Here is a 23,421-nt window from a genome sequence, read left to right on the forward strand (position 1 = left end):
ACCTGACTTGCTCAGTGAAACCAGTGACAGAACAAGGGTTAATTGGCACAAACCAAAATGGGAAATGTCATCCCAACACAAGAAACCCCATTTTTACTGTAAGGGTGAGTGACCCCTGGAAACACCTGGAGATGTTACAAACCTCAGTCCTGGGCTCTGCTGGGACAGTTCTGACTGTGTGAGCTCCAGCAGCCTCTGCTCTTCCCCCATTTGCTAATAATGCTCCTACATGAGATTATTCCACAATTTCCCAACTTTCACCAGCCTCACTCGCCCCCAGCTCTACAGGCTCAGTGTTTGCTCAAGGCTGTGTTTAGAGAGCTGGAATTACACCTAAACCCCAATCCTTGGCCTTTTGCTGAGACAGCTAAAGATATTGAAAGGAGATGAAAGAACATGCTTTAAACCAGCCTTTGGATGCTACATTTTTATTACAGAGCTCACAATTGCCATTAGAATGATGGAGGCACAGTCTTAAAAGAACAGGAAACATGAGACAACATGTTCTGAGATGCAAAGAACTGTAACAGCCCTACATTAACTTTCCAACCAGCATTCACTTCTTCATTCTTCATCCCTAAAACTGAGTAACAAATGTTCTCCAGTTTAAAACATTTTGTTGGAAGTTCTAAGAAAAAAAAAAAAAAAAGCATAGTTTTGAATAAATAAAAGTGTGTTCTTGCTTCCATTGTGTTCTGGCAACTTTACATTCTTTTTTTCTTTTTGTATAAAATTTCAAGTGTTTTAAACTCTTAAAAGTAAGTTTGGTAAGATTCAAAGAGTAACTTTTAAAGCCTGGAGCATATGTACTTTTTTATTAAATAGAGCACAGGTTTATAAATAGCTAGACACAGAAAACAATAAAATAGACAAAGGAGTAATACAATATTGTTTGTAACTGAGTGTTTCTACGTGATAGTTTAAATTTCTGAATCCAAACTGTCTCCAACAGAAGCAACCTATTTACACATTAAAACATTCACATTTGGGAAAACACTGAGCTCCCACACGATTCCACTTGCACTGTACATTCAAACAGAAAGGGATTTTGGTTCTTCAACGTAAAGCACCTTTTGTAATATTTTAATCTCAATATAAACATCCTAGAAGTCATTATCTCACCCTTGGGGAGTGCTGGACAGAGAACCTGCTTTCAAAAAATCTGAGTTTATCACAACCACCTTGCCCCCAGCCACCCTGGGCTCAGTTATTTCCTCTCCCCAGAGCCTGATCCTCTGGCTGTCCCTACAAGCTGCTCTCACATCCCCCCCAGCCAGCAGCTGCTGTTCCTTACTCCCTGATAATCATCCTGCACCTCTTTAAGTGTCCTGCTTTGGAAAAAGAGCCTTATTTTGCTGTACCTGGATCAAACACTGAGTTTCACAGAAAATGATAAAGCCTAGAAAAATACCTGTGTTGGGAAAAAGTTGGAGGTAAAGCTGTAAACATTCAACCTACACAGCATTTGGACAATGAAAGGAAAGTGCTCTAAAAATACAGCTGGAAATTGTTTAACAAGTTCTTAATGCTGCTTTATTTACTAAGCAGGAATCCAGCCCTGAATTACCTCCCTGTTTCCTGCAGTGGGAGGTGATGTGGCATTTCCAAGCCATCCACTCCCCAGCCAGCACTGAAGGAGTGGCTGAGACCACCCAGAGCAGACAGAAATATGGAAATACCTCCCTTGCACCTGCACAACGTGCCAGGAACACAGAGAAGGAGGGTGGATAAACAAGACAACTGAAATCTCTGCATGATTGTGAAGCACTAAAACCCATCCTCACACATCAAACAACTTTGGGTAACAATCTGCTTTGTAAAAACAGCTCTGCTGCTGCAAACAGAGAACAAAACCTCATGGAATGGCTGTGCAGTGATAGATCTCAGCATGGAACAACACCACATATTACATACATGTGTAATCTAATTTATAAAAATACTCTGTATTCATGTAGAGATATTAAGAACCCAAATCCTGCTACAGCAATATTTTGTTTCTCGAGCCAGCAGCACATGATACTGCTCCCCTCACTGCAATACAGGTACCCTGATTTCCTCACAAACACATCCCCAGCACAGCTCTTCTGCTCTCACACAATGGGATTTTTCTGGTGGTTCTCAGATAAAATGCAAGAGTTGTTTACTCAGGACTTTTTACATACACAATCTATGGCCTGACATCAGGCTTTGAGTTAAAAAGCAGAACATTGAAGAGAATCTCTTTGTCTCCACCACACTGAGTATTTCTCCTCTACAAGCACAACTGGTACACATTTACATCATGGACTGCACTTCATCATAAAATTCATCATTATTGAACCCAGCAATTCCTACCAATGACTGCCTCAGCAGGGGAAGGGGACAGCAAGGTTCAGTGAGTAACAAACAGGTAACAGCCACTGCTGATGAGCATCTCTTTCTCACTGAGGATATTTTTTATATTAATGATTTCAAGATCAAGAGCTGCATTTTGATATTGCAGTTCAGCAACAAATGACAACTGTCTGAATTCTTGATGCCTGGATCTGCACAGAACAAGCAGAGGGGTTTGGATCAACCAATGCTGGGCCATTCCTAGAATACAGACACTTCACAGGCAAAGCCTGAACTGTAGAGACTTTAAAGCAGTCTGTGACAAACTCCCCTGGTTCACTGGAGTAGTGCCAGTAGATCCTGGTGGTGGGCACTGCTCATTCCTAAAGCTGAACACTTTGGCTAAAACCAGCTCACACTGATATTGCATTCAGGTGTTGCAGGAGTTTTTGGCTTAGGAGAGGCTGGGAATGAGCAAACCTCCCAACCCCAAACCTTCAGGAAGGCAGAGAGTCTCAAGGCAGGACGTGCAGAGCTCTGTGGGGATGGCCCCAATCCTCCCTGTTTGCTGCCACACAGGAATCTGGATCCCATGGAGATGATTTGAAGCCTGGAGTGTGAAAAGCTGGAATCAGATGTTGACATCAAAAAGAGGCATTTGAGAGGACTCATTTCTGGCAGAAGGCAGGCTGTGGGAGTGACAGGGTTCTGAAGTAAGGCACATCTCTCTGCAAACAGAACTGTCAGGATTTTGCAGATGCAAATTCACAATTTTTTCACACAGTACTGAACTCCACTATGGATAAAATAGCCTGGTATAAGGCTGGGAAATCAGTTTCTGCTTCCTTAGTTTCCTTAATTGTATTTTGACAATTTGCCAAAATAAATGCTATACTGCAAGCTCCATGGAATGAGAATACAGCCCTGTTTGTGAGCATCAACAGCCCTGCACCAGATATTTTTGGTAAGTCTAGATTAAAAACCACAAAAGACTCTGGAAAGTCACTGCAACAACTACCTCTACACTGAAGAAGAAATGCATCCAGAAGACCTCTACAAGGATCAGGACACGCACAGACCTCACGAGAGCTGTTTTGGTTGTGTTTTTTGCTTCAGGGTATTTTTGTTTTGCCTCAGTGGGGTGGGAGGAGCAAGTCTTTCATAAGGCTGTGTCATCATCCTCCCCAAAGTCCCCCACCAGCAGGGAGTGCTTGTCAGGCTCGCTGAGGACGATGCTGTTCACAGAGCGCTTGTCTGAGAGCAGGGAGTTGATGGAGGCCCTGCTGTAGGTGATGATCCGATCCATCAGGCTCAGCTTGGGGGAGGCAGCCCCGCTCTCCTCGATGCCCACGTGCACGCTGATCTCTGACGGGCTCCTGTGCCTCAGCTGGCCACGGGCACGGAACTCCAGCTTCTCTGAGCTCGGCTTCTGGTACCTAGGCAAGGAAAAAACACAATGTATTGTTGCATTCGGATCCCTCCCAGGAGTGTCAGTCACCTCTCCTTTCCCCTCCCAGCACTGTCTGTCAGTCCTGGCATTCCTGAAGGGTGTTGAGTGATTGGCAGAACTCAAAAGATGCCCCCTACCCCTGGGGGGCATTGGGCCATCCAGGTGTCCTTTGTCCCTTGAGACCTCCCCTCCTGTACCTGGTTGGTGGGATCCTTACTCCTTTCCCTGCCCCTCTCCCCTGTTAAAGGAGCAGCAACCACGGGCTCAGGGAGTTCTCTTGGAGCTGGTGCTGCATTCAGGGGCCTGTGGGCCAGAATAAAGCTCTGGATCCAAACCCTCCATCAGAACCGACTCCTTTCCTTCACCATCGCCTTAAAGCTTCTCCTCCATAGGGAAACCTGAGGAGCAGCCCCTGTTATGGGGGGAAGCTCCATCCCAGCACCACAGAGCTCCTGCAGGCCTGGACTTGTCCCACGAGCCCAGTGCAGCACCCAGCCAGGCAAAAGTGTCTGTGGGGTGAAACACCACACACCCACAGCCCAAAGTGTCTGTGGGGTGAAACACCACATACCCAGCCGGCCCAAAGTGTCTGTGGGGTCAAACACCACACACCCACAGCCAAAAGTGTCTGTGGGGTCAAACACCACACACCCAGCCAGCCAAAAGTGTCTGTGGGGTGAAACACCACACACTGCACAGCCAAAAGTGTCTGTGGGGTGAAACACCACAGTGCCACTGTTTGGTCAAGCAGCAAGGACCAGACAAGCTCAGGCACGCCCTATCTGGGTGTATTGGGAATTATTCCAATAATATATCAATGCCTCTGAAGCTGAAGTACACTGAAATATGAACTGATTATGCACAAGTCAGAGGCATTTATAATTTGACCAACAAGATTTCTCACAAACACACAAAGGTCTTTAAGTGTCACAGTCATATTTACTGAAAAATCTCTCGGCCCAGGATTTTCTCCTGGGAAGCTGAGAAGCCTCAGAGAAAAAGGAAAACAAATTATCATTTAATTTGCTTCTCGTGTTGTGCTCACATGTGTTTGGAGATTGTTTCATTGGTTTCATGTGAATTGCTTTGACTTATTGACAATTTTGAATTATTTGACAATCAGGGCCAAGCTGTGTCAGGGCTCTGGAAAGAGTCCTGAGTTTTCATTATTATCTTTTTAGCATTCAGCAAGTATCCCTTCTGTATTCTTTAGTATAGTTTAGTATACTATTTAATATAATATAGTAACATCAAATAATAAATTAGCCTTCTAAGAACAGAGTCAGATTCATCATTCCTTCCTGCCATGGGGCACCGTGCAAATACAATAATTTAGGAATTTCCCATTCTGAGCACTTCTGGTTTGTACATCTCTTCCCATTAAAAATTACAAGTTTCTAAACACTGCTGTCTGCTTAACACAGACTTGTGAACTGCTCTTCAAAAGCCTTCAAAAGTTCTCACAGTCCCACATTTATTTTCTGTCACTCAAAGTAAAAAAGACCTGAGCTTCAAATCCAAGTTACAAACCACAAGACTGTTCCTACTCACATCTTCAAGAGCAAAGAAGAAAGCACAACAGAGACTGAGGAGGCAGCCATGGCTGCAGATCCCATCCAGGGCTGCAGAACCAAACCAATGGGCAGGAAGACACCTAGAAAATTACATCAGCAGAAAGTTCAGAGCAGGAACACTGCATTATTCATATATTAATGGATACAATTTCACACAGACTGTCCAGTTACAGTTGTTTTGTAATTTGTTAGTAAATGGGATTTTAGTTTAAATGGCCAATATTTAATGCATAAGGATTTGTGGCTTATCCCAACTAGAACCTCAGCCTGAAACTCAGAGGTGGCATGTCCTGCCCACCCTGCAATAAAACTGCTTGCTCACAGGCTCTTTCAATAAACCTTTTATCCTGAAGCTGTTCTGATGTGCTGAGCACATCCATAGTGTGGGAGGAGAACAGCTCACTCATGCCTTGAGAAGGCTGATGTAGAACAGAGGCTGGACAGAGTTACAGAATAAAGCAGGGATTTATTAAAATGCCTCCATGGATGCACCTTGGGCAGCACAAGAGCCCAACCAGGGTTGCACCCAAGATGAACCAAAGTGGTCACAAAAATCCCTGACTTGGTCACAGGGTCTCTCGCTTTTATAAGTTCTGCTGCATTTGCATATTGGAGTTAATTGTCCAATTAACTCCTCCCTTCTTGTTTTTCACTCTTCAGTTCACTGTTGTTAATGCTTTTGGGGCCTGAGATTTGGATCATTTGTCCTTGGTCCCCAGGTAGAGAGGGAATCGTTTTGCCTCCCTACTCTGTGAAGACAGCTCATCAACACTTAATATGAAGCTCAGAACTCCACACTAAAACAGCACAAAATCTGAAAAATATAAAAGCTAATACTTAAGGCATCATCACAGATATTCCACTGCAACATCCCCAGGCAGAAAACTCTGCCCTGACAGCCAGAAATAAAGACAATGGAAACTCTCCCACCCAACAGTAAATCACTGCAATCTTCTACTCACTGAGCCCAATCTAATTAGTGCAGGCAGCACTCACACACCTGCAGCTATGGGAACTCCAATGAGATTATAAATCAGAGCAAAGACAAAGTTGATCCGGATCCTCTTCACAGTTTTCCTGGACAAATCTATGCTTGCTACCACATCCATCAGGTCATCCTGCAAGTGAAAATGTTCATTGGAGCACTCAGAAAGACAGAAAGCACACAGGTGGTGTCCTCACTTGTGTTACAGCTCACTACAGTGCACTGGATGGAACAGGCCAAGCACAGTGAGCCCTCTGGAGGCTGCTGTGCTCAGGCCAATCCATCACAATCCCAGTGATGTCCCCAGCCCCTCCCAGGACAGCTCCAAACACTGACCACAGTCTGCCAGGGAGCAGCTGATGTGTAGGGAGAAGTGCCTGTAACCCTGGAGGTGCCATGGTGAGCTACCCAAATGTAATTTATGTTTGCCAAAGGATAGGTCACTTTGGCTTTCTTTGCCACTCTCAAACTTCGATTACCCAAAAATGTGCAGTACCCAGAAAATGTGGAAGGGGGATAATCACTGCACTAAACACGGTGAGCAGAATCTCTGCTCCAGTTCTCCAGCTGATGGGGACTGTGCACCCCTGCACACCCAGCACACCCTGGGCCCTCTGACCCCTCCTACCTTTAACTCTGGTTTCTTACCCTGATGAGCACCACATCAGCTGCCTCGATGGCCACATCAGTGCCCGTGCCAATGGCAATGCCCACGCTGGCCATGGCCAGGGCTGGGGAATCATTGATCCCATCTCCAACCATGGCCACGCGCTTCCCTTCATCCTGCAGCTGCTTCACTTTGGCCACTTTGTGTGAGGGGAGAACCTCTGCAAACACTTTGGTGATGCCAACCTGAACAGAGAGAGAGAGAGAGAGAGAGAGAGAGAGAGAGAGAGAGAGGACACAGCTTTTCCAGCAGCTCTCAAAGCTCCTGCCAGGAATGATGTGGCCAGGAAGAGTGAAACCCATTTTATCATTCATGAGCTAAAGAGCAAACCCAGCTGATGATATGAAAACAGCTCTGAATTTACAGCTGATGTTACTTCCATTCAAAAACTTCTTGCAATCTTGATTCCAAATTTTTTAAAACTACCATCTTTCACAGCAGAGCAGCCACCAGTAATATGAACATGCCACACCACCCTTCCTGCTGAAAGCAGCCCCAGGCCCCCAGCCCACCTGGGAAGCAATGGACCGGGCTGTTTTGCTGTTGTCACCAGTCATGAGGACAACTTCTAAGCCCATGCTCTTCAAAGTGCACACTGCCAGCTCAGCCTCTGGCTTCACAGTGTCTGCAATGGCTATCAAGCCACAGAGCACTCCTGAAAGCAGAAAGAAAGTGATTGTAATGAAGAGCTTTATCAATTTAAATTAACTTCCCCAGTAATTCCAGTTCCAGAACCAGTTCATACTGACAGTAAAGGGTGGGATGATAAGAGGTATTAAGGCAGTAAGATAGAACATGGACTGTCCAACCACAATAAAAATTCCTTTTTTTCTATCCTTTTTTCCCTTTTGCATTATATGCAAAAGGGAAAGTCTCTGCATTATATTATTATGCCCAATTGTCCTGTTAGCTAAGAAGTGAAGGAAGAGCCTTTCCCATAAGAAAGTGCTGTAAAATGGATGAATTATCTCTTTTCATCCCATTACTCTGCTCCAGCTGTAGCTGCTATGACATCACTACTTATTAATCTCTATTTATGTGATGTTTCATGTGATATTTAGTGGGTGAACACAGCAGCAGCCCTGAACTCACCATCCACAGCTGCCAGGACAGCTGTGCGGCCTCTCCGCTCGTGCTCCATCATGGCTTTGTCCACCTCATTTCTCACCACCAGGCCATTCCTGGTCATCCATTCCCTGTTCCCAATGAGAACTGAGTATTTCTGAGAGGTCACAGGAGCTGAAGGAAGAACACACAATGTGGATAAACTAAACCAGGGAGCTTCCCTGCAGCTCATCCCAGCCAGGCTCTCCCAGTGTGCACTGGCACAGCACTGCAGGGAATCCAAACAGAAATAAAGAGCTCCTCAAAACTTCCTGTCCTGCCATCTTTTCGTGTGACCTCTACAAGAGAGACACCAACATTTCTTCAGTACTGGGGAGCCAGCCCATGTTAGAGGGCCAAAAACCACAGGAAAAAGGACATTAAAGGACCAAGTAACCTTCTCAGTGCTTCTGATTTCTTAGAACAGCCCAGTGGAGTTGGAAGGCCTAACAGTGAGTTGTTCTTTAGTGAAAACTAACCAGTTATGCAAATACACATAATTTTGGCTAGCAAATGGTAACCTGGGATGAAGCAAAGTAAAGCCAGAGAGAGCTGACAGACAACTCCTGTCTGATTTTCCAGTTCCATATTCAATATGCAACTTGAAATTGCATTTAACTTAAATGTTCTGAATGATGTATGAGCACAAAATAAACTAATGAGCAACAATTTAATGTGTGCCTTGATGTCAACCCAGTTCTGCAAGGTGGAAATAAATGACCTCATTCCTAAGGATCCCAAAGACACAGAAACAAAACCTGCCCATTTTATTCTCAAACCCAGAATTAACTTACTTGGCAGTTCAGCATCAATGATCAAAGGAGTCTGCACTGATTCGTCTGCATTCTCCTCAATTTTCACAAGTGTCACATTTTTAACATTGTTTTCTTCAACCATTCTGTTTTTCCTGTAGAGTAATGCTTCAATATTGGTGACTTTGCAACTAATGCCACAGCCAGGAACTACCTGAAAATCTGTACATGTCCCAAGGGTTTCTGAGTTCAGCTCCTAGGAAAAGAGGATGGAAACTGATGAAGTTTTTAAATACATAAAAGCACAATGCAATTATAAAGCCCACAAAATTAAAGTGCAGTAGAACAGAGATAAGGAGGGAAAGAATCATCAAAATCTAGGTCTGAATGGTGCCTCTAATACAGTGTGATTTATGTGGCTCCACAATTTTCAGCTTTCCCAATTAAACACAGCTGTTGGAACCCAGGACATTCCTCTGGCTGTCCTGGATGGCTCAAGCCCCTGCCAGGGGGCTCAGAGACCTTGGCACAGAGCCCAAGACACCTGTGCCTTTGATTTTGACCCATGGAGCAAATTACCACATTTATATGAAGAATTACAAGTCAAGAGAGTTTAAGGAGAATAATAGCTTGTCACGGGGTGAAAATTTGATTTTTGGGGTTTTTAGAATGGGGGCTCAGGGTCTCAAGATGGAGGAATTTGGGTGTATCCTGTCCTCCTTCTTTCTTCTTCTTGGCCTCCATGTTCTAGGTGATGGTGGCACTTTTGGATTGGTTTAAGATAGAAGCTCACTGTCTAACATAGGTGATGGGTATTGGGAAGTTGTGGTAAATAATGTAGGTGTAGTTTTTGGTATAAAAAGATAACACTGCCCCAAGGCAGTCAGTGTGTCTCTGTCTGACCTGCTGGACAGACCTCAGCAGGCCAGAGAAAGAATGTAATAGATAAGAAACAATAAACAAACAACCTTGAGAATGAGAACAGAAGAATCCTGATTCCATCTTTGACTGCCAGGCTGGAAAAAGAGACTTTCTAACACATCTTGGGGTCACTGTGACCAGCAGAGATTGAGACACAGCAACTGCTTAACCTGCACAAACAGCCTTGTGGCATTGAGGAAGTCCTGCCAGAGGTTCTTGCCCAGGGAGAGCAGGCTCTGTGTGGGAGCCCCTCTAGTACCTTCTTGCAGTACTTGGTGATGGCAGCTCCCAGGGGGTGCTCGCTGCTGCTCTCTGCTGTCCCCACGATCGCCAGCATTTTGTGCCGAGGGAGGAGGTTCCCCTCCACCAGGAACTTCACCTGCATCACCTCTGGAGTGCCGTGGGTGATGGTTCCTGTTTTGTCAAACACAACCACCTTCACCTGCAGGAAAGCAGGAAGATTTCACTCAATGAACCGAGCATGGAGGTGCAGGTTCCTTGGCAAAGCACCCACTTTAACTCTGAACACAGAGCCATGACCTAACAGGGAACACCTCGAGCTGGATGGGACCCACCAGGGCTGTAAGATCATGTCTGGGATGGGCTGTTGGGGTATAACTCCAGCTAGCAATGGACCCCAGCCCACAAGATCCTACACAGACCAAACAAAAGACTGGAAGTGCTCTTCCCTACATGGGAACCTCCATGGTACATTTATTTCCAAGGTGGGCAAGAGGCTGTGGACCCAGGGCAGGAGACTTTTATACCTGAGGGGAATGGGGGTTAGAGGAGGATCACAACCAATCAAACAAATGGGGAGGCACTGACCAGGGGAGAGACCACCAGGGGGTATTGGGCAGAGGGGTGCATGAGAGAGAAGCCATGTGATAGGAGAGGGGAATAACAAACCACATTGTCACCCTGATTTTTTAAGATTTTCTAAGCCTTCTGATGTTTACATTCTTGTAGCAAACTTTCTCATACACTTTGTGTAAATAACTTATTGTTTTGCATTCTTTTATGGAGGAGGAGAAATTTGATGGACTGTTGGTTTGTCCAGTGTCATTGGAGAGGTGGCACTGTCACCCTCCAATCCACTGTCACTTTTGGAAAATTGTAAGTGTTGGAGTTAGAAAATAAACTTCCTTTTTCTTCACCTTGAGAGCAGTGGTGCGTGCTTGTGTTGTTTTGTGTCCTATAGTGACATCACGTGATATAGCAAACTATATTCAGTGCAATATAAAGACTACTCTGTGCAAATCTCCAATAACCCAGTGCAAAACAACAACTAAATAAACTATTTAGTGTCACAGACATGTTTTATGAAAAATCCTTTCCTTACGATTTTTTCTCCTGAGAAGCTGAGAGGCCTCAGAAACAAAATGTAAACAATGGTTATCTGCTGCTGTGGAATGCAACAGGTGCATCTGTGATTGGTCTCATGTAGTTATCTTTAATTAATGGCCAATCACAGTCCAAGCTGTATAGGACGCTCTGGTCAGACACAGGATTTTGTTATCATTCCATTCCTTCCTTGCAAGCCTTCTGATGAAATCCTTTTCCTCTATTCTTTTAGTATAGTTTTAATATAATATCTATATAATAAAATAATAAATCCGCCTTCTGAAACATGGAGTCAGATCCTCGTCTCTTCCCTCATCCTGGAACCCCTGTGAACACCACTACAATTTACTGCAATACAACACCGGACATTCCATCATCATCTCCTCCAAAGAGCTGGCAAAACCCCCAGGCTGGCAGCCTTGGGGCACCCACCTTGTGTGCCATCTCCAGGGGCTCCCCTCCCTTGATGAGGATGCCGTTCTGGGCACCCACACCCGTGCCCACCATGACGGCAGTGGGGGTGGCCAGGCCCAGCGAGCAGGGACAGGCGATGCACAGCACCGTGATGGAGGCCTGGAAGGCGAAGCGGATGATCACCTCTGCTGCTGAAATGCTCTTGTTGTAGCCCTGGGCACAGAGGGGAAAGAGGGAAGAAATCAAACAACAGGAACAACACATTTGGCTATGTATTGTCTTGGGTCAGGGAAGAAATGAAACAAGAACAACTCATTTGGCTACGCATTGTCTTGGAGGCTGGAAACATCTGCTCATGTATCCGCCGAGTATTAACACTCAGCAAAGTATGCAAAACCTAAGGTGAATGATTAAATTAATGATTAATTAACCAACTTGTGGTCTATACTATGTCACCATGATATTTTATGAAAAATCCCTTCACCAGGATTTTTCTGCTGAGAAGCCTCAGAAAAGAGATGTCAACAATAATTTTCTGATTGCTTGGAATGTGCTTTGGAGGTTGCTTACCAACAGATGCCTCTTTGATTGGTTCCATGTAAATTGTTTTTAATTAATGACCAATCCCAGTCCAGCTGTGTTGCACTCTCTGGTCAGTCACAGTTTTTTATTATTCATTCCTTTCTAGCCTTCTGATGTCCCCTCTCTCTTTCTTTAGTATAGTTTTAATATATTAATATAATATAATATAATTTCATATAATTTTCATATAATATAATTTCATATAATTTTCATATAATATAATTTCATATAATATAATATAATTTTCATATAATATAATTTTCATATAATACAATATAATATAATTTTCATATAATATAATTTCATATAATATCATATCATATAATTTTCATATAATATCATATCATATCATATCAAAAAATAATAAATCAGCCTTCTGAGAACTTGGAGTCAAATTCTCATCTCTCACCTCGTCCTGGGGACCCTCACAACACTGCAACATACTGCATCCACCCACTGGAGCTGGGGGTGCTCAGCCTGGAGAAAAGGAGACTCAGGGGTGCCCCCATGGCTCTGCACAGCTCCTGAAAGGTGCCTGTGCTCAGCTGGGGCTGGGCTCTGTCTGCAGGAACTGACACAACCAGAGCACACAGCCTCGAGCTGTGCCAAGGGAAATACAGGCTGGATAGCAGGAAAAGGTTTTTACAGGAAAGTGATAAATTTCTGGAATGTTCTGCCTGTGGAGGTGGTGGAGTCCCCATCCCTGGTTGTGTTTAACAAAGCCTGGATGTGGCACTGGGTGCCAGGGGTTGGGTGAGGGGTTGGGGCTGGGATGGACTCAGTGATCTTGAAGGTCTCTTCCAACCTGGTGATTCTGTGAATTACCTTCAACTGTTTCATTTATAGGACATTCCTCTAAACAAGACACCACATACTACAACTCTTTAATCATGCACTGTAATAAAAGATACTGTATCAAAGATATATATATATATATACACACACACTAAGGTACAGAAAAAGCAGAAATGAAGATGGCTTTCCTGGAAATGGAGAAATTCTAATTAGTTTTGAAACAAGAAACCCAGTGACCTGAGCAATGCTTAAGTCCAAGCTGGGATCCTGACCCTCCTCTGGAATTTGTAACCAAGATGAAGTCCACTGATTGCCAAGATGAACTTACACAGGGCTACATATATAATTGGAGCTTGTGACAGGAGGGACTTCTTTTTCCCACAGAGGAGGGATGGATGGTGGGAAATTTGTGATGTTTAATATTTCTTTTAATTAGCTTTTTTTAAAATCCTAACTTAGAAGAGTTGATTAATTACTGTGGATTCTCTTCTAGTATAACTGCAGGAATTATACAATTTAAAAAAATATATAATGTAAAACATGCAATAACAAGAGCTGTAACAGTCAGCAACTTCCTGCAAGGGTAATCCAGAAAGGGAACCACTGCAGTCTAATAGAATTGTAAAGCTATTTATTAAATATTTCAGAAGGTGTTTAAAGAAATTTACTTACCAGAAAGTACTTTTCTACTATTTCAAAATCCACAAATCCAATTATAATCCAGGCAAAAAGGGTAACCACAGAGACAGCCACAATAAAAGGAACGAAGTAGCCACTAAGTTTGTCTGCAAATTGCTGGATGGGAGCCTGGCAAGGAGAAACATCACTCAGCACCATCATGTTTGTGTCTGAAGGCACAGAAGAATCACAGCTGCTGCTTGCAGCACACTTGGCTTGCCACACTTGGTAATTACAGATTTACTTAATAAGAGGATGAGACTTGGCTCAGCAGACAGGATCAGAGTCCTTACTCAGCAAGAAACTTCATTATGCAGCTTCAACTCAAATCCAAGCAGTCTCAGCCACCCCTGCAGTGATTTGGTGTGCTGGTGCCTGCATGAGACAGCAAACCTCAAGTGTTAAATTGGGTGATACTCTACCTTAGAGGTCTGGGCCTCCTCCACCAGTTTAACAATCTGGGACAGGGTGGTGTCAGCTCCCACGTGGGTGGCAGAGATGAGAAGGGACCCATTCTGATTGATGGAGCCTGCAATAACTGTGCTGCCAGGCTTCTTGGTCACAGGCATGGCCTCACCTGAGCAAAGGGAAATTCTGATCAGAAATTCTAATCAAAAAGTAAAAAAAAAAAAAAAAAAAAAAGAGTAAATTCTAGCAACAGGAAGAGCAAAAAAATAGCAAGACACAGCACTGCTGAAAAAGGCACCTTGGGACAGCTGCCAAATCCAAACACATCAGCTTCAACCTCCCCTCTGGAGATTTGTTTAAAGGAAAAGAGTTTAACCCTTGGAAAAAGCAAATGCTGACCTGTGATGAGAGACTCATCCACCATGGAGTGTCCTTCAATGACACGGCCATCCACTGGGAATTTGCCTCCTGGGACCACCTTGACAATGTCCCCTCGCTGAACCAGCTCCACATCCACCTGCTCCTCACTGGAATGGTGCAAAGGTTTTGTAAGGGAATAAAACTGGAGTCACCCAAGCAAAGGAGCTGGCACTACACACAGAGCACAGCCCCACTGTCTGGCATTAGTGCATACAAAAACTATCACAAGAAATTCATAGTGCTCTTTGAAATGCCCTATTTTATCATGATTTTATTTACTTTCCAGTTAAGAAAATCTACTTTATCTATTTATCTATTTAAGAAAATCCACTTTATCTATTTTTCTGTCTTATCACAGAAAAAAATAGCAATAAAGCAAAGCAGAGCAGTGTTAATTCTGCATTTTAATATTTTTATCTGCCAGCAAATCTGAAGTTATTTGCTTCACAGCTCTTATAGAATAGTAAATTTTTTCTGTGAATTCAGCATAATATGAAGTTATTTGCTTCATAGTTCTATAGAAAAATAAAATTTGTCTGTGAATTAAGCATATTAACAACAAAAAAGGCACAACAGAAAAAGCAAATGATAAAGCAAGATACCTTAAAAGAACGTTATCAGGGCCCAAGGTAACAATAGTAGCTTCAGTAGCTTGTAATGAAATTAGTCTTGCCAGTGCTTCTGAGGTTTTACCCTAGAATAATAATTTTCATATTTTTCTGACTATACTATTGAAAAAATAAATCTGGGTAAATGACAACTGTGTACGTTGCAATTTACCCTTTTACAAAACATTTTCTGCAAACAGTCTGATATTTAAACTTTTATTAGTTGAGTTATTAAAGATGATTTTATGACACAGAAGGTTAAAGAACCCAGCAAAGCTTTTGCATGGGATGTTTTCTGTGGTGGTGTTTGCAGGGGTCTCAGGATGAGGGAAGAGATGAGAACCTTGACTCCATGTTTCAGAAGGCTGATTTATTATTTTATGACATATATTAAAAGAAAATCATGTATTAAAACTACACTAAAAGAAGAGAAGGAACAGCTCCTGTTTGCTCACCTTGGCCACGTGCTCCAGCCAGCGGCCCAGCGAGATGAACACGAACAGCATCGGGGGCGTGTCGAAGAAGGTCACAGGGTTCACTTTGGCCCTCTCAGCCATTGCCACCAGGAGGATGATGAAGGAGTAGAGGAAGGCAATGGATGTTGCCAGCACCACGAGCACGTCCATGTTGGCTGTGTTGTGCCTCAGTGCTCGGGAGGCCTGGATGTAGAAGTGCCACCCCCCGAACACCTGCAAGGGCATTTCACACAGCTCCAGCACACAGCAGCAGCAGCTTTTCCAGCTTATTTGTGCTATTTTCCACTTTCCCTGAACATAATCCCAGGTCTAGTCAGGGCTGTGGTCTTCCCACAGCATCCTCAGGTATTCCCAGTGCCCTCCCAGTGGGATTCAGGAGCTGCCTCAGGTGCACAGCTGCTGGAGTTCTGCATGCTGAGAATTTGAAACTTTCTACGCTGAAGGGCACAGACCCACAATAAAATTCTATGTTTGACCTGAGGCCTTGGAGAAGGCTTCCAAAATTGATTGACAGCACTGAAATTGTGAGTGTGTAGTTTGATTTGAAGTGTGTAATATCACAGAGTTTAAGGTTTCAGAATATAGCAATATATATGGGGCAAGATGGAGGTTTTAGGGCAGTGGCAGGTTGTTCTCCTTCACCGTCCTCTCCATGGGTTTGGGTGGTATTTTGTAATTGGACAGAAAAGTCCACATTACAGACTTCAGGTGATTAGTTATTGAGTCAAAAGTGAAAATAATTTAGGTGTCACTTCTTAGTTGGATAGTTAAGACTTAAAAGACCTTGTAGAGAAAGCTTGCTAGCCATTTTTGTGCCTTGTTAGTGAAGAACTGCAGAACTCACTGCTGTGAGACTGTAACACGGGTAAGAAATAATCAACACCTGAGTCTGAACATAAAATACCATCTCCAGTGCCTTCAATCCCAACCTTGACACAGGTAGAAAAAAGAAGCCAGGAACCAGCACAGAACAGCTCCCCACAGCCTGCCCCACCCCTGGAGTCCCCAGCACCTCAGCATTATTTTGGCAACAGCAAAAGCACATAAGAACCTCAAAAGCATTTTGCATCAGCACAATTGCATTCACTTTTCAAACTTAATTTCTTCAACACCTTCCAATTTGAGCATTTAAGCCCAATAAAGCACGAGCTGGCATAACCCCACTCACCTGTACAGGGACACAGAGTAAAAATGACAGGAAATTCATGACAGACAATCCTGGCAGGAGCTGGTACTCCAGGAACATGGAGGAGTGGAGGGTCTCCATCTCCTCACTGCTCATGTTGTGGTGTGCGTGAGCATGCGAGAGCTGGCTGTCCATCACCATCATGTAAATCATCAGCCCCATCACAGGGATGCAGAAAACCAGGCTCACCACAAAAGACCTTTTCCACCTCAGATTTAAAAAAAGAAAAAGGAAAAAACCACTTGTATTGCAGTCAGGTGCTGGATATTTTAAGTGGTAAGTCTGCACAGTCACAGAAAAAAACCATAAATTGATGGTTGAGCAACAAAGAAGAATCAAAGATGTTTATGGAATCTGTATGTTCAGGAATACTTACTGCCTGATTTCCTGTTTGTGATCCAGATGACTGGCAGATCTATCCTTTTTGACTAAGGAAGTAGTAAAACCTAAATCCTAAGGGGAAAAAAGCACAAAAATAAAAAGGAGAACAGTCAGTTCTAAAATACACTTTGTGCTCAGTCATTGCCAAATTACTGATGGTGCCAGTCTTAACTTTGATTAACTTTATTAATATTTCTGGTATAAAATATTATTGTTTAGTTCATGTTGTCTGTTATTATTGTTTAGTTACTTTTCAAGGAAAGAAAAGCAATCTGATCTAGAAATTAACCTTTCTGGAACAAAATACTATTCTAAACTGGGGCTTTCCAAAATGGTTGTTCCTAAAGCACAGAAATTGAGAAACTGAAAGAGAAGGCTGAGAAACTTATTTCACCTCTCACCTGCAACTGTATTTTATTTTTAAATAAATGTTCTTGATTTTTCTACAACCCTATAGGTGGTATCTCCATGACCTGGCTTTCACAGTATTTATTTTTAAAAATTAGGCAAAGCTGTAACAGAGCATTTTTAAGGGGGAACAAACAAAGTGCAGGTTTCTGCAGCTAATAAGAAGAAAGAATATGGAAGGAGAGAGATCTATTTTTTTGCTTCAGCAGCCTTTCCTTCTATTTCTGGGGTGTGTAACTCCAAGGACCCTGGGTATTTTAGGAGACTTGGTGCCCACATGAAACTCACCTTTATCACTTGTATGACATCTCGAGGACCAATGGCCTCAGGGTCATACTTGATGTGGGCTTTGTTGGTGGCAAGAGCCACAGAGCAGTACAGGACACCATTGGTCTTCATGAGGGTGGATTCTATCTTGTGCACACAGGAGGCACAGGTCATCCCTCTCACCTGGAAAATAAAGGTTCCTCCTGTTGGCAAAGCACAGGTTACCTGACAAATGCACCTTAGCAAGTAGGAAAAGTGCTTGTGATTATGCTGCATAATTTATTGCTTTGATCTGAGCACTGTAGAATCACAAAATAATTTGGGCTGCAAGGGACCTTAAAGACCATCCAGTTCCAACCCCTGCCATGGCAGGGATGCCCCCCACAAGATCATGTTGCTCAGGGCCCCCTCCAACCCTTCTAGAGGAAGCACAGCACAGGGACAAGGTAATTAAGCCCTGCTAAAGCTCTGTTGGATGTCCAGTCTCAGAGCTGGGGGACACTGAGCTACACTCAGCCACAAAAAGTAAAAAAAAAAAGTAAATTTTAGCAACAGGAAGAGCAAACAGAAAAATACAGGAATATTTCTCTGCATTTTCAGTGTAGTAGTTTAAGCCAGCACAGTTTGCAGGACAGATAAAATCTGTGACACACACCTGATGTACCATTATATTTAACTTTTTATAAATTAATCTCTATTACACTATTAAACTCTAGGCAGTGGGCACTAACACAGGCAGATCCAACAGATAAAAGCAGTAAAAGCTGGAGGTGTTTGGGTTTACTGCTCAGCTTACAACAAGCTCCAGAACTCCATCTCCTTCCCCACAGTTCTCCATGACGGTGGCTCCGAAGCCCAGCTCCCGGATGAGCTCTGCAATGGCTGCAGGGTGAATCACTGCAGGGTTGTACCTCACCTCTGCCTTCCCTGCCATCAGGGCCACAAGGATCGAGTGGATTCCTGAGAAACAGAGGGTGTGAGTGGCAGATCAGGCTTAGGAAACATCCTGCATTTATTGTAACACGAGGGCACGACACAGTTTATTGAAATTGGGAATGTTCCCTTGTCTATAGAGAGAAATATCCTTGTGTTTGGAAGCTACACCAACACCTCAGTGCAGGTGTGACAGATAAAGCATCACTCCACATGAGCAGCATGCCTTTAACAGTCTCATTACAAACATTCTGTCCATGCTACATGAAAAAATATCTATTTTTCCTTGAAAGAAGCTCTTCAAAACCACAGTGCTGCATATTTCTCTGATCTGCATTTACCACTTCCTGCAGCCTTTTTAAAGGAGAACCTGCATGAGAAAGGGAAGATCTAACAGTGCAATCCTACTGGGCACTGAGAGGATTTAGAGTCATCCATTTCCTAGAATGAAAAACATTAAAATCCAGGCTGGACTTGAAACTTGTCCATCTTCATTATGATAATTAAACACAGTCTGCATTAATGACTCTGTTACATCACAGTCATGCAGCCGTTTGTTCCTGCAAATATAATCACAGACAGCAATGCCCTGACTTGCAGAGCTAAAATTAACCTGTGTCCCTTTAATCCACTCACACTGTCCCTTCAGCTCACATCTGCCTCTGCCTTTCAGCTGCACACCTGGGAACCTCCCTCCAGCAGGAAAGAAATGTTTTCCCTTCAAAAGGATCCCTTATTTGATCGCGATATTCTCTGGAGCTGCTGCTTCTGCAACAGCAGAGTCTGGGCAGCACGTCCATAAAGCAGCAAGGATGCCCCTGCTCCCACCCTGTGGGCCAGAAGTGAGGAGGAACACCTGTCCTGACAACCCACCCCTTAAAAACACTGCAAAAGCCAGAAGGATTCTCCAAACAAATTGCTGGAGATGTAACAGACCATGCTGACAGACATCTCACCATCCTCCCTTCTCAGATTCCTCTCGATGTTGGCCACGCACGAGGCACATGTCATTCCTGTCACCTGCACGTAGCACTTGGAGATGGTCTTGCTCTCCTGCCTGCCAGGGTGGGCTGGGGGCACTTTGGAGGGTGGCTCAGGCTTGTGAGAGTCCAGCTGTGCTTCAGGGCAGGGCTGAGCTTTGGCCACAGGGAGCTCTGCCTTTGCTGCAAAGGAGACAGCAAAAGAAAACAAGACAAAGGTGGAACACTGATTAACTTACTGGTTTGTTACTATTTTCCTTTTGCCTTTCCTCATTGTCTTTGTTCTGTTGCACATCCTTTGTCCTCTCCTGAAACCTCAGCATTGCAACCTTTGTTTCACACACAGTTTCACTGACTTTACCTGGAGCACAAAGCTGATTTTGTATGCAAGTGCATGTTTCATAAGCAACCCCAATGTTTTTAACTTAGAGAGGGGCTCTGGAACTACAGGCTCCTTACAGCAGTTCAGGGGATGCTGTTTGTGCAGGGCCAGGGTGAAAAGGATTAAATGTGAGCACCCAACCACTTCTGCAGCTGTTGACATAAAATAGCATTCATCTGACATATCTATATTGCCAGACACCTCAATCATTTGAGTCAATCTGATGTGTTAAAGGATGTGCACGTTATCTTTAATGATCTCAAATTTCACCTTGGGTAGTACCAAATCCTCAACATAACTGCACAATCCTTGTAAATGTAAAAGTTTCACATGTCATTACCTGGAAAAGATGCATCAAATCCCATATCCTCTATTGAGAACCTCAAGTCTTCTGGGCTTGTTTGCAGTGGGTCATATTCTATAGTCCCAGTTCCATTTGGGAGAGAGACATGAACAGATTTCACACCTGCCTTCTGGGACAGCACTCCCTCAATGGACTGCACACAGGAGCCACAAGTCATGCCCTCAATATTGATCACAACAACTTGAGTGAGGGGCTGGCTGGGACCCTTGGCAGCAGGGTGGGATTTCAGGGGAGATGCCAGCGTGGGGAAAAGTGCCAGGTTCTCCTGCTCCTCAGGAAGGCTGACTCTGAACCTCTCAGGAGACACATTCTCCACAGCTTTCCTCAGCTTCTCTATGCTAATCAAGCTTGGGTTGTAGTTTATAGCAGCAGATTTGTTCTCTAAAGAAACCACGACGCTCGTCACGGCCGGCAGAGCTGACACAGTGCTCTGGATGTTGAGGACACAGGAATTGCAGTGCATCCCCTCCACTCTGAACACAACTGTCTTGCTGCCAGTCCCACTGGAGTTTTCTCTCTGTGATGCCTCAGAGCTCCTGGGCTGAGCATTCCTCAGCCTCTCCAGGTCGATCCCACTGAGCTTCAGGGGTCTAGGCTGCTTTTTGAAGGCTGCTGTGAAACCTGCTGCTTCAATTTGCTGTTTTATTTCTTCTGCTGTGATTAGAGGAGGCTGGTAGACAACAACAGCTTCCTTATTGTCCAGGGACACTGGAAATTAATCAATAAAATAAGTGTGTGTCACTGCCCTAAGCATAACAACCACATCACAGGATCTTGTGAAAGCTTTCCAGCAACACTTTAAATGGTCACAAATGTAACTGCAACAGAAAGGAGATTTCATTGATTTCATTGGTCAAACAACTTAGTTCTTTAACCAGTTTTTGTCTAGTACTACAACAATTTTCAATTGCTCCTCAAATTTTTCCTCTTTCCCTAGGATTTTCACAAATGGCATCACTACTTCTTACTGAATTTATCCTTGTTTTGGGGTCTATGGCAATACACTTATCCCAAAGGTAACTATATCAGTAAGCTGGTCTTGCCTTTTAGGTTTTTAATTGGACAGAAAATATGAACTATTACTAATTACAATTTTAAAAAGGCATCTGTTGTTAGAGATTTCTATAACTGGTAATAAAATTATGGAACATGACTACTCCAGGCTGCCTACCAAATGCAAAACAACCACGGAACACCATCACCCATGTAACAGGCAGATCCTTCCCCCAATGTGGGTTCCTTCCTTCATTTCTAGTCCACATTAAAAACATAATTAAATACCCAGTCCCACAAAGAGTCACTGTCACACTCAGCTATCTCACCTAAAACCTGCAATGCTATCAGAGGGCAAACAGCATGGCCAACCTCAATTTACATAAAACTCACTAAGGTTATGTCACAGACATGTTTTATGAAAAACCCTTTATTTAGGATTTTTTCTCTTGAGAAGCCAAGAGGCTTCAAGAACAATATGTAAACAGTGGTTATCTGCTGCTGTGGGATGCAACAGGTGCATCTGTGATTATCTCATAGAGTTGTTTTTAATTAATAACTAATCACAGTCAGCTGGCTTGGACTCTGTCCAAGACACAAGCTTATGTTATTCATTTTTTCTATTCTATTCCTAGCTAGCTTTCTGATTAAATCTTTTCTTCTATTATTTTAGTATGGTTTTAATATAATATACATCATAAAATAATAAATCAGCCTTCTGAAACATGGAGTCAGATCCTCATCTCTCCCCTCATCCTAAGACCCCTGTGAACACCATCACACTAAGTCCACATTAAAAACATAATTAAATACCCAGGCCCACAAAGAGTCACTGTCACACTCAGCTATCTCATCTAAAACCTGCAGCGCCATCAGAGGGCAAACAGCATGGCCAACCTCAATTTACATAAAACTCACTAAAGTTGTACCTCTAATCTGTTGAATTCCTTGCAGCTTGCCAGCTTCAATTTCCATGAAAACACACAAAGGTTTTACCTCTGATCCTCTGAACTCCCTGCAGTTTGCCAAGCTTCCCCTCGATGGTGCTGGTGCAGGAGTGACAGGTCATGCCATCGACCTTCAGGCGCAGCACAGCGCTGCTGGCCTGGGACCAGCTGGAATCCTCCCACGTTCCAGGTGTCACCTCTGGCACAGAGATGCTCAAATCTGCTCCTGGGACCATCTGGGTAATGTGCCTGCCATTGGTGATGGAAGGGATGAAAGCCACCACGGCAGTTCTTTGATCAGAGGACAGTTTCACATCCAGGATGCCTTTGTGGCTCAGCAGCGTGGCACAGATCTGCCTGGGTGTCAGGGCTGACTGGGCAGGCAGGATGAGGAAAATTGTGTCAGGCAGAACAGGTTGTGGGCTTGAATCAGCCAGGGTTGCATCAAACCCCATGTCACAGATGGCTTCCTGCAGACTCACTGGGGTTTGCAGCTTGGAGTCGTAGATGATGACAGCGCTCTTGTCCTCCAGAGAGACCTGGAGGGGACAAACAAAGTGAGGAAACCGCACCAGAGCTGGGAGAGACTGCCCCACACTGCAAACTGCTCTGGCTTGCCAAGATTAGCAATACTCCTCCAGAACAACTTTCACTACTCACTCAGAGAGCAAAGGCACACTGAGTGACTGCTGCTCTCCTGGGCACCCACAGGGCTGCAGAGAGCAGATCCCAGCCCCAGAGTCTGCCTGGCCACCTCCACTGCAACACCCAGACAGCACCAACCACCTCATGAAACTGCCAGCGCCAAATTCACTTCAATTAGGATGATTAACCCAATTGAACCCCTGGAGCAAAACAGTCCACAGAAGAAACTGGAATTGGTTAGCAGTAATTCTAATGCAGTTAGGAGTGACTGCCCCAGGCTACAAGGATGGCAGAAAACACTCTGAAAAAACCCACAGCTTTCAGCAGCAGTGAAAGGAACCCAGCATTTCCAGGCAATGGAGGCACAGGCTGGTAACTTGCTGTGACCAAAAACCTACATTAGACTTCACCAGAACTCACTTTAGACACTTGATATGTGACAAA

General features: G+C 43.9%; 1 protein-coding gene across 1 annotated transcript in view; it reads right to left on the reverse strand.

Annotated features, from left to right (window-relative positions):
- Positions 1-412: 412 nt before the first annotated feature.
- The window catches only part of ATP7A (ATPase copper transporting alpha), a 31,327-nt gene continuing 8,318 nt past the window's right edge, over positions 413-23,421 (reverse strand). Inside the window, exons 3-23 of the mRNA XM_058032595.1 lie at positions 22,382-22,871; positions 20,369-21,100; positions 19,623-19,829; positions 18,530-18,693; positions 17,755-17,916; positions 17,054-17,130; positions 16,660-16,885; positions 15,471-15,704; positions 15,010-15,101; positions 14,387-14,514; positions 14,002-14,156; positions 13,574-13,708; positions 11,543-11,737; positions 10,026-10,208; positions 8,888-9,101; positions 8,082-8,228; positions 7,502-7,644; positions 6,971-7,174; positions 6,338-6,455; positions 5,315-5,417; positions 413-3,749 (exon numbers count right to left, since the gene is read on the reverse strand). Coding sequence (XP_057888578.1) covers positions 3,473-3,749; positions 5,315-5,417; positions 6,338-6,455; positions 6,971-7,174; positions 7,502-7,644; positions 8,082-8,228; positions 8,888-9,101; positions 10,026-10,208; positions 11,543-11,737; positions 13,574-13,708; positions 14,002-14,156; positions 14,387-14,514; positions 15,010-15,101; positions 15,471-15,704; positions 16,660-16,885; positions 17,054-17,130; positions 17,755-17,916; positions 18,530-18,693; positions 19,623-19,829; positions 20,369-21,100; positions 22,382-22,871 — 4,386 coding nt within the window. The 3' untranslated portion in view covers positions 413-3,472. The remainder of the gene's footprint in view (positions 3,750-5,314; positions 5,418-6,337; positions 6,456-6,970; positions 7,175-7,501; positions 7,645-8,081; positions 8,229-8,887; positions 9,102-10,025; positions 10,209-11,542; positions 11,738-13,573; positions 13,709-14,001; positions 14,157-14,386; positions 14,515-15,009; positions 15,102-15,470; positions 15,705-16,659; positions 16,886-17,053; positions 17,131-17,754; positions 17,917-18,529; positions 18,694-19,622; positions 19,830-20,368; positions 21,101-22,381; positions 22,872-23,421) is intronic.

Source organism: Melospiza georgiana, chromosome 12, assembly GCF_028018845.1.
Source record: "Melospiza georgiana isolate bMelGeo1 chromosome 12, bMelGeo1.pri, whole genome shotgun sequence".
In the NCBI taxonomy this organism is placed as follows: Eukaryota; Metazoa; Chordata; class Aves; order Passeriformes; family Passerellidae; genus Melospiza; species Melospiza georgiana.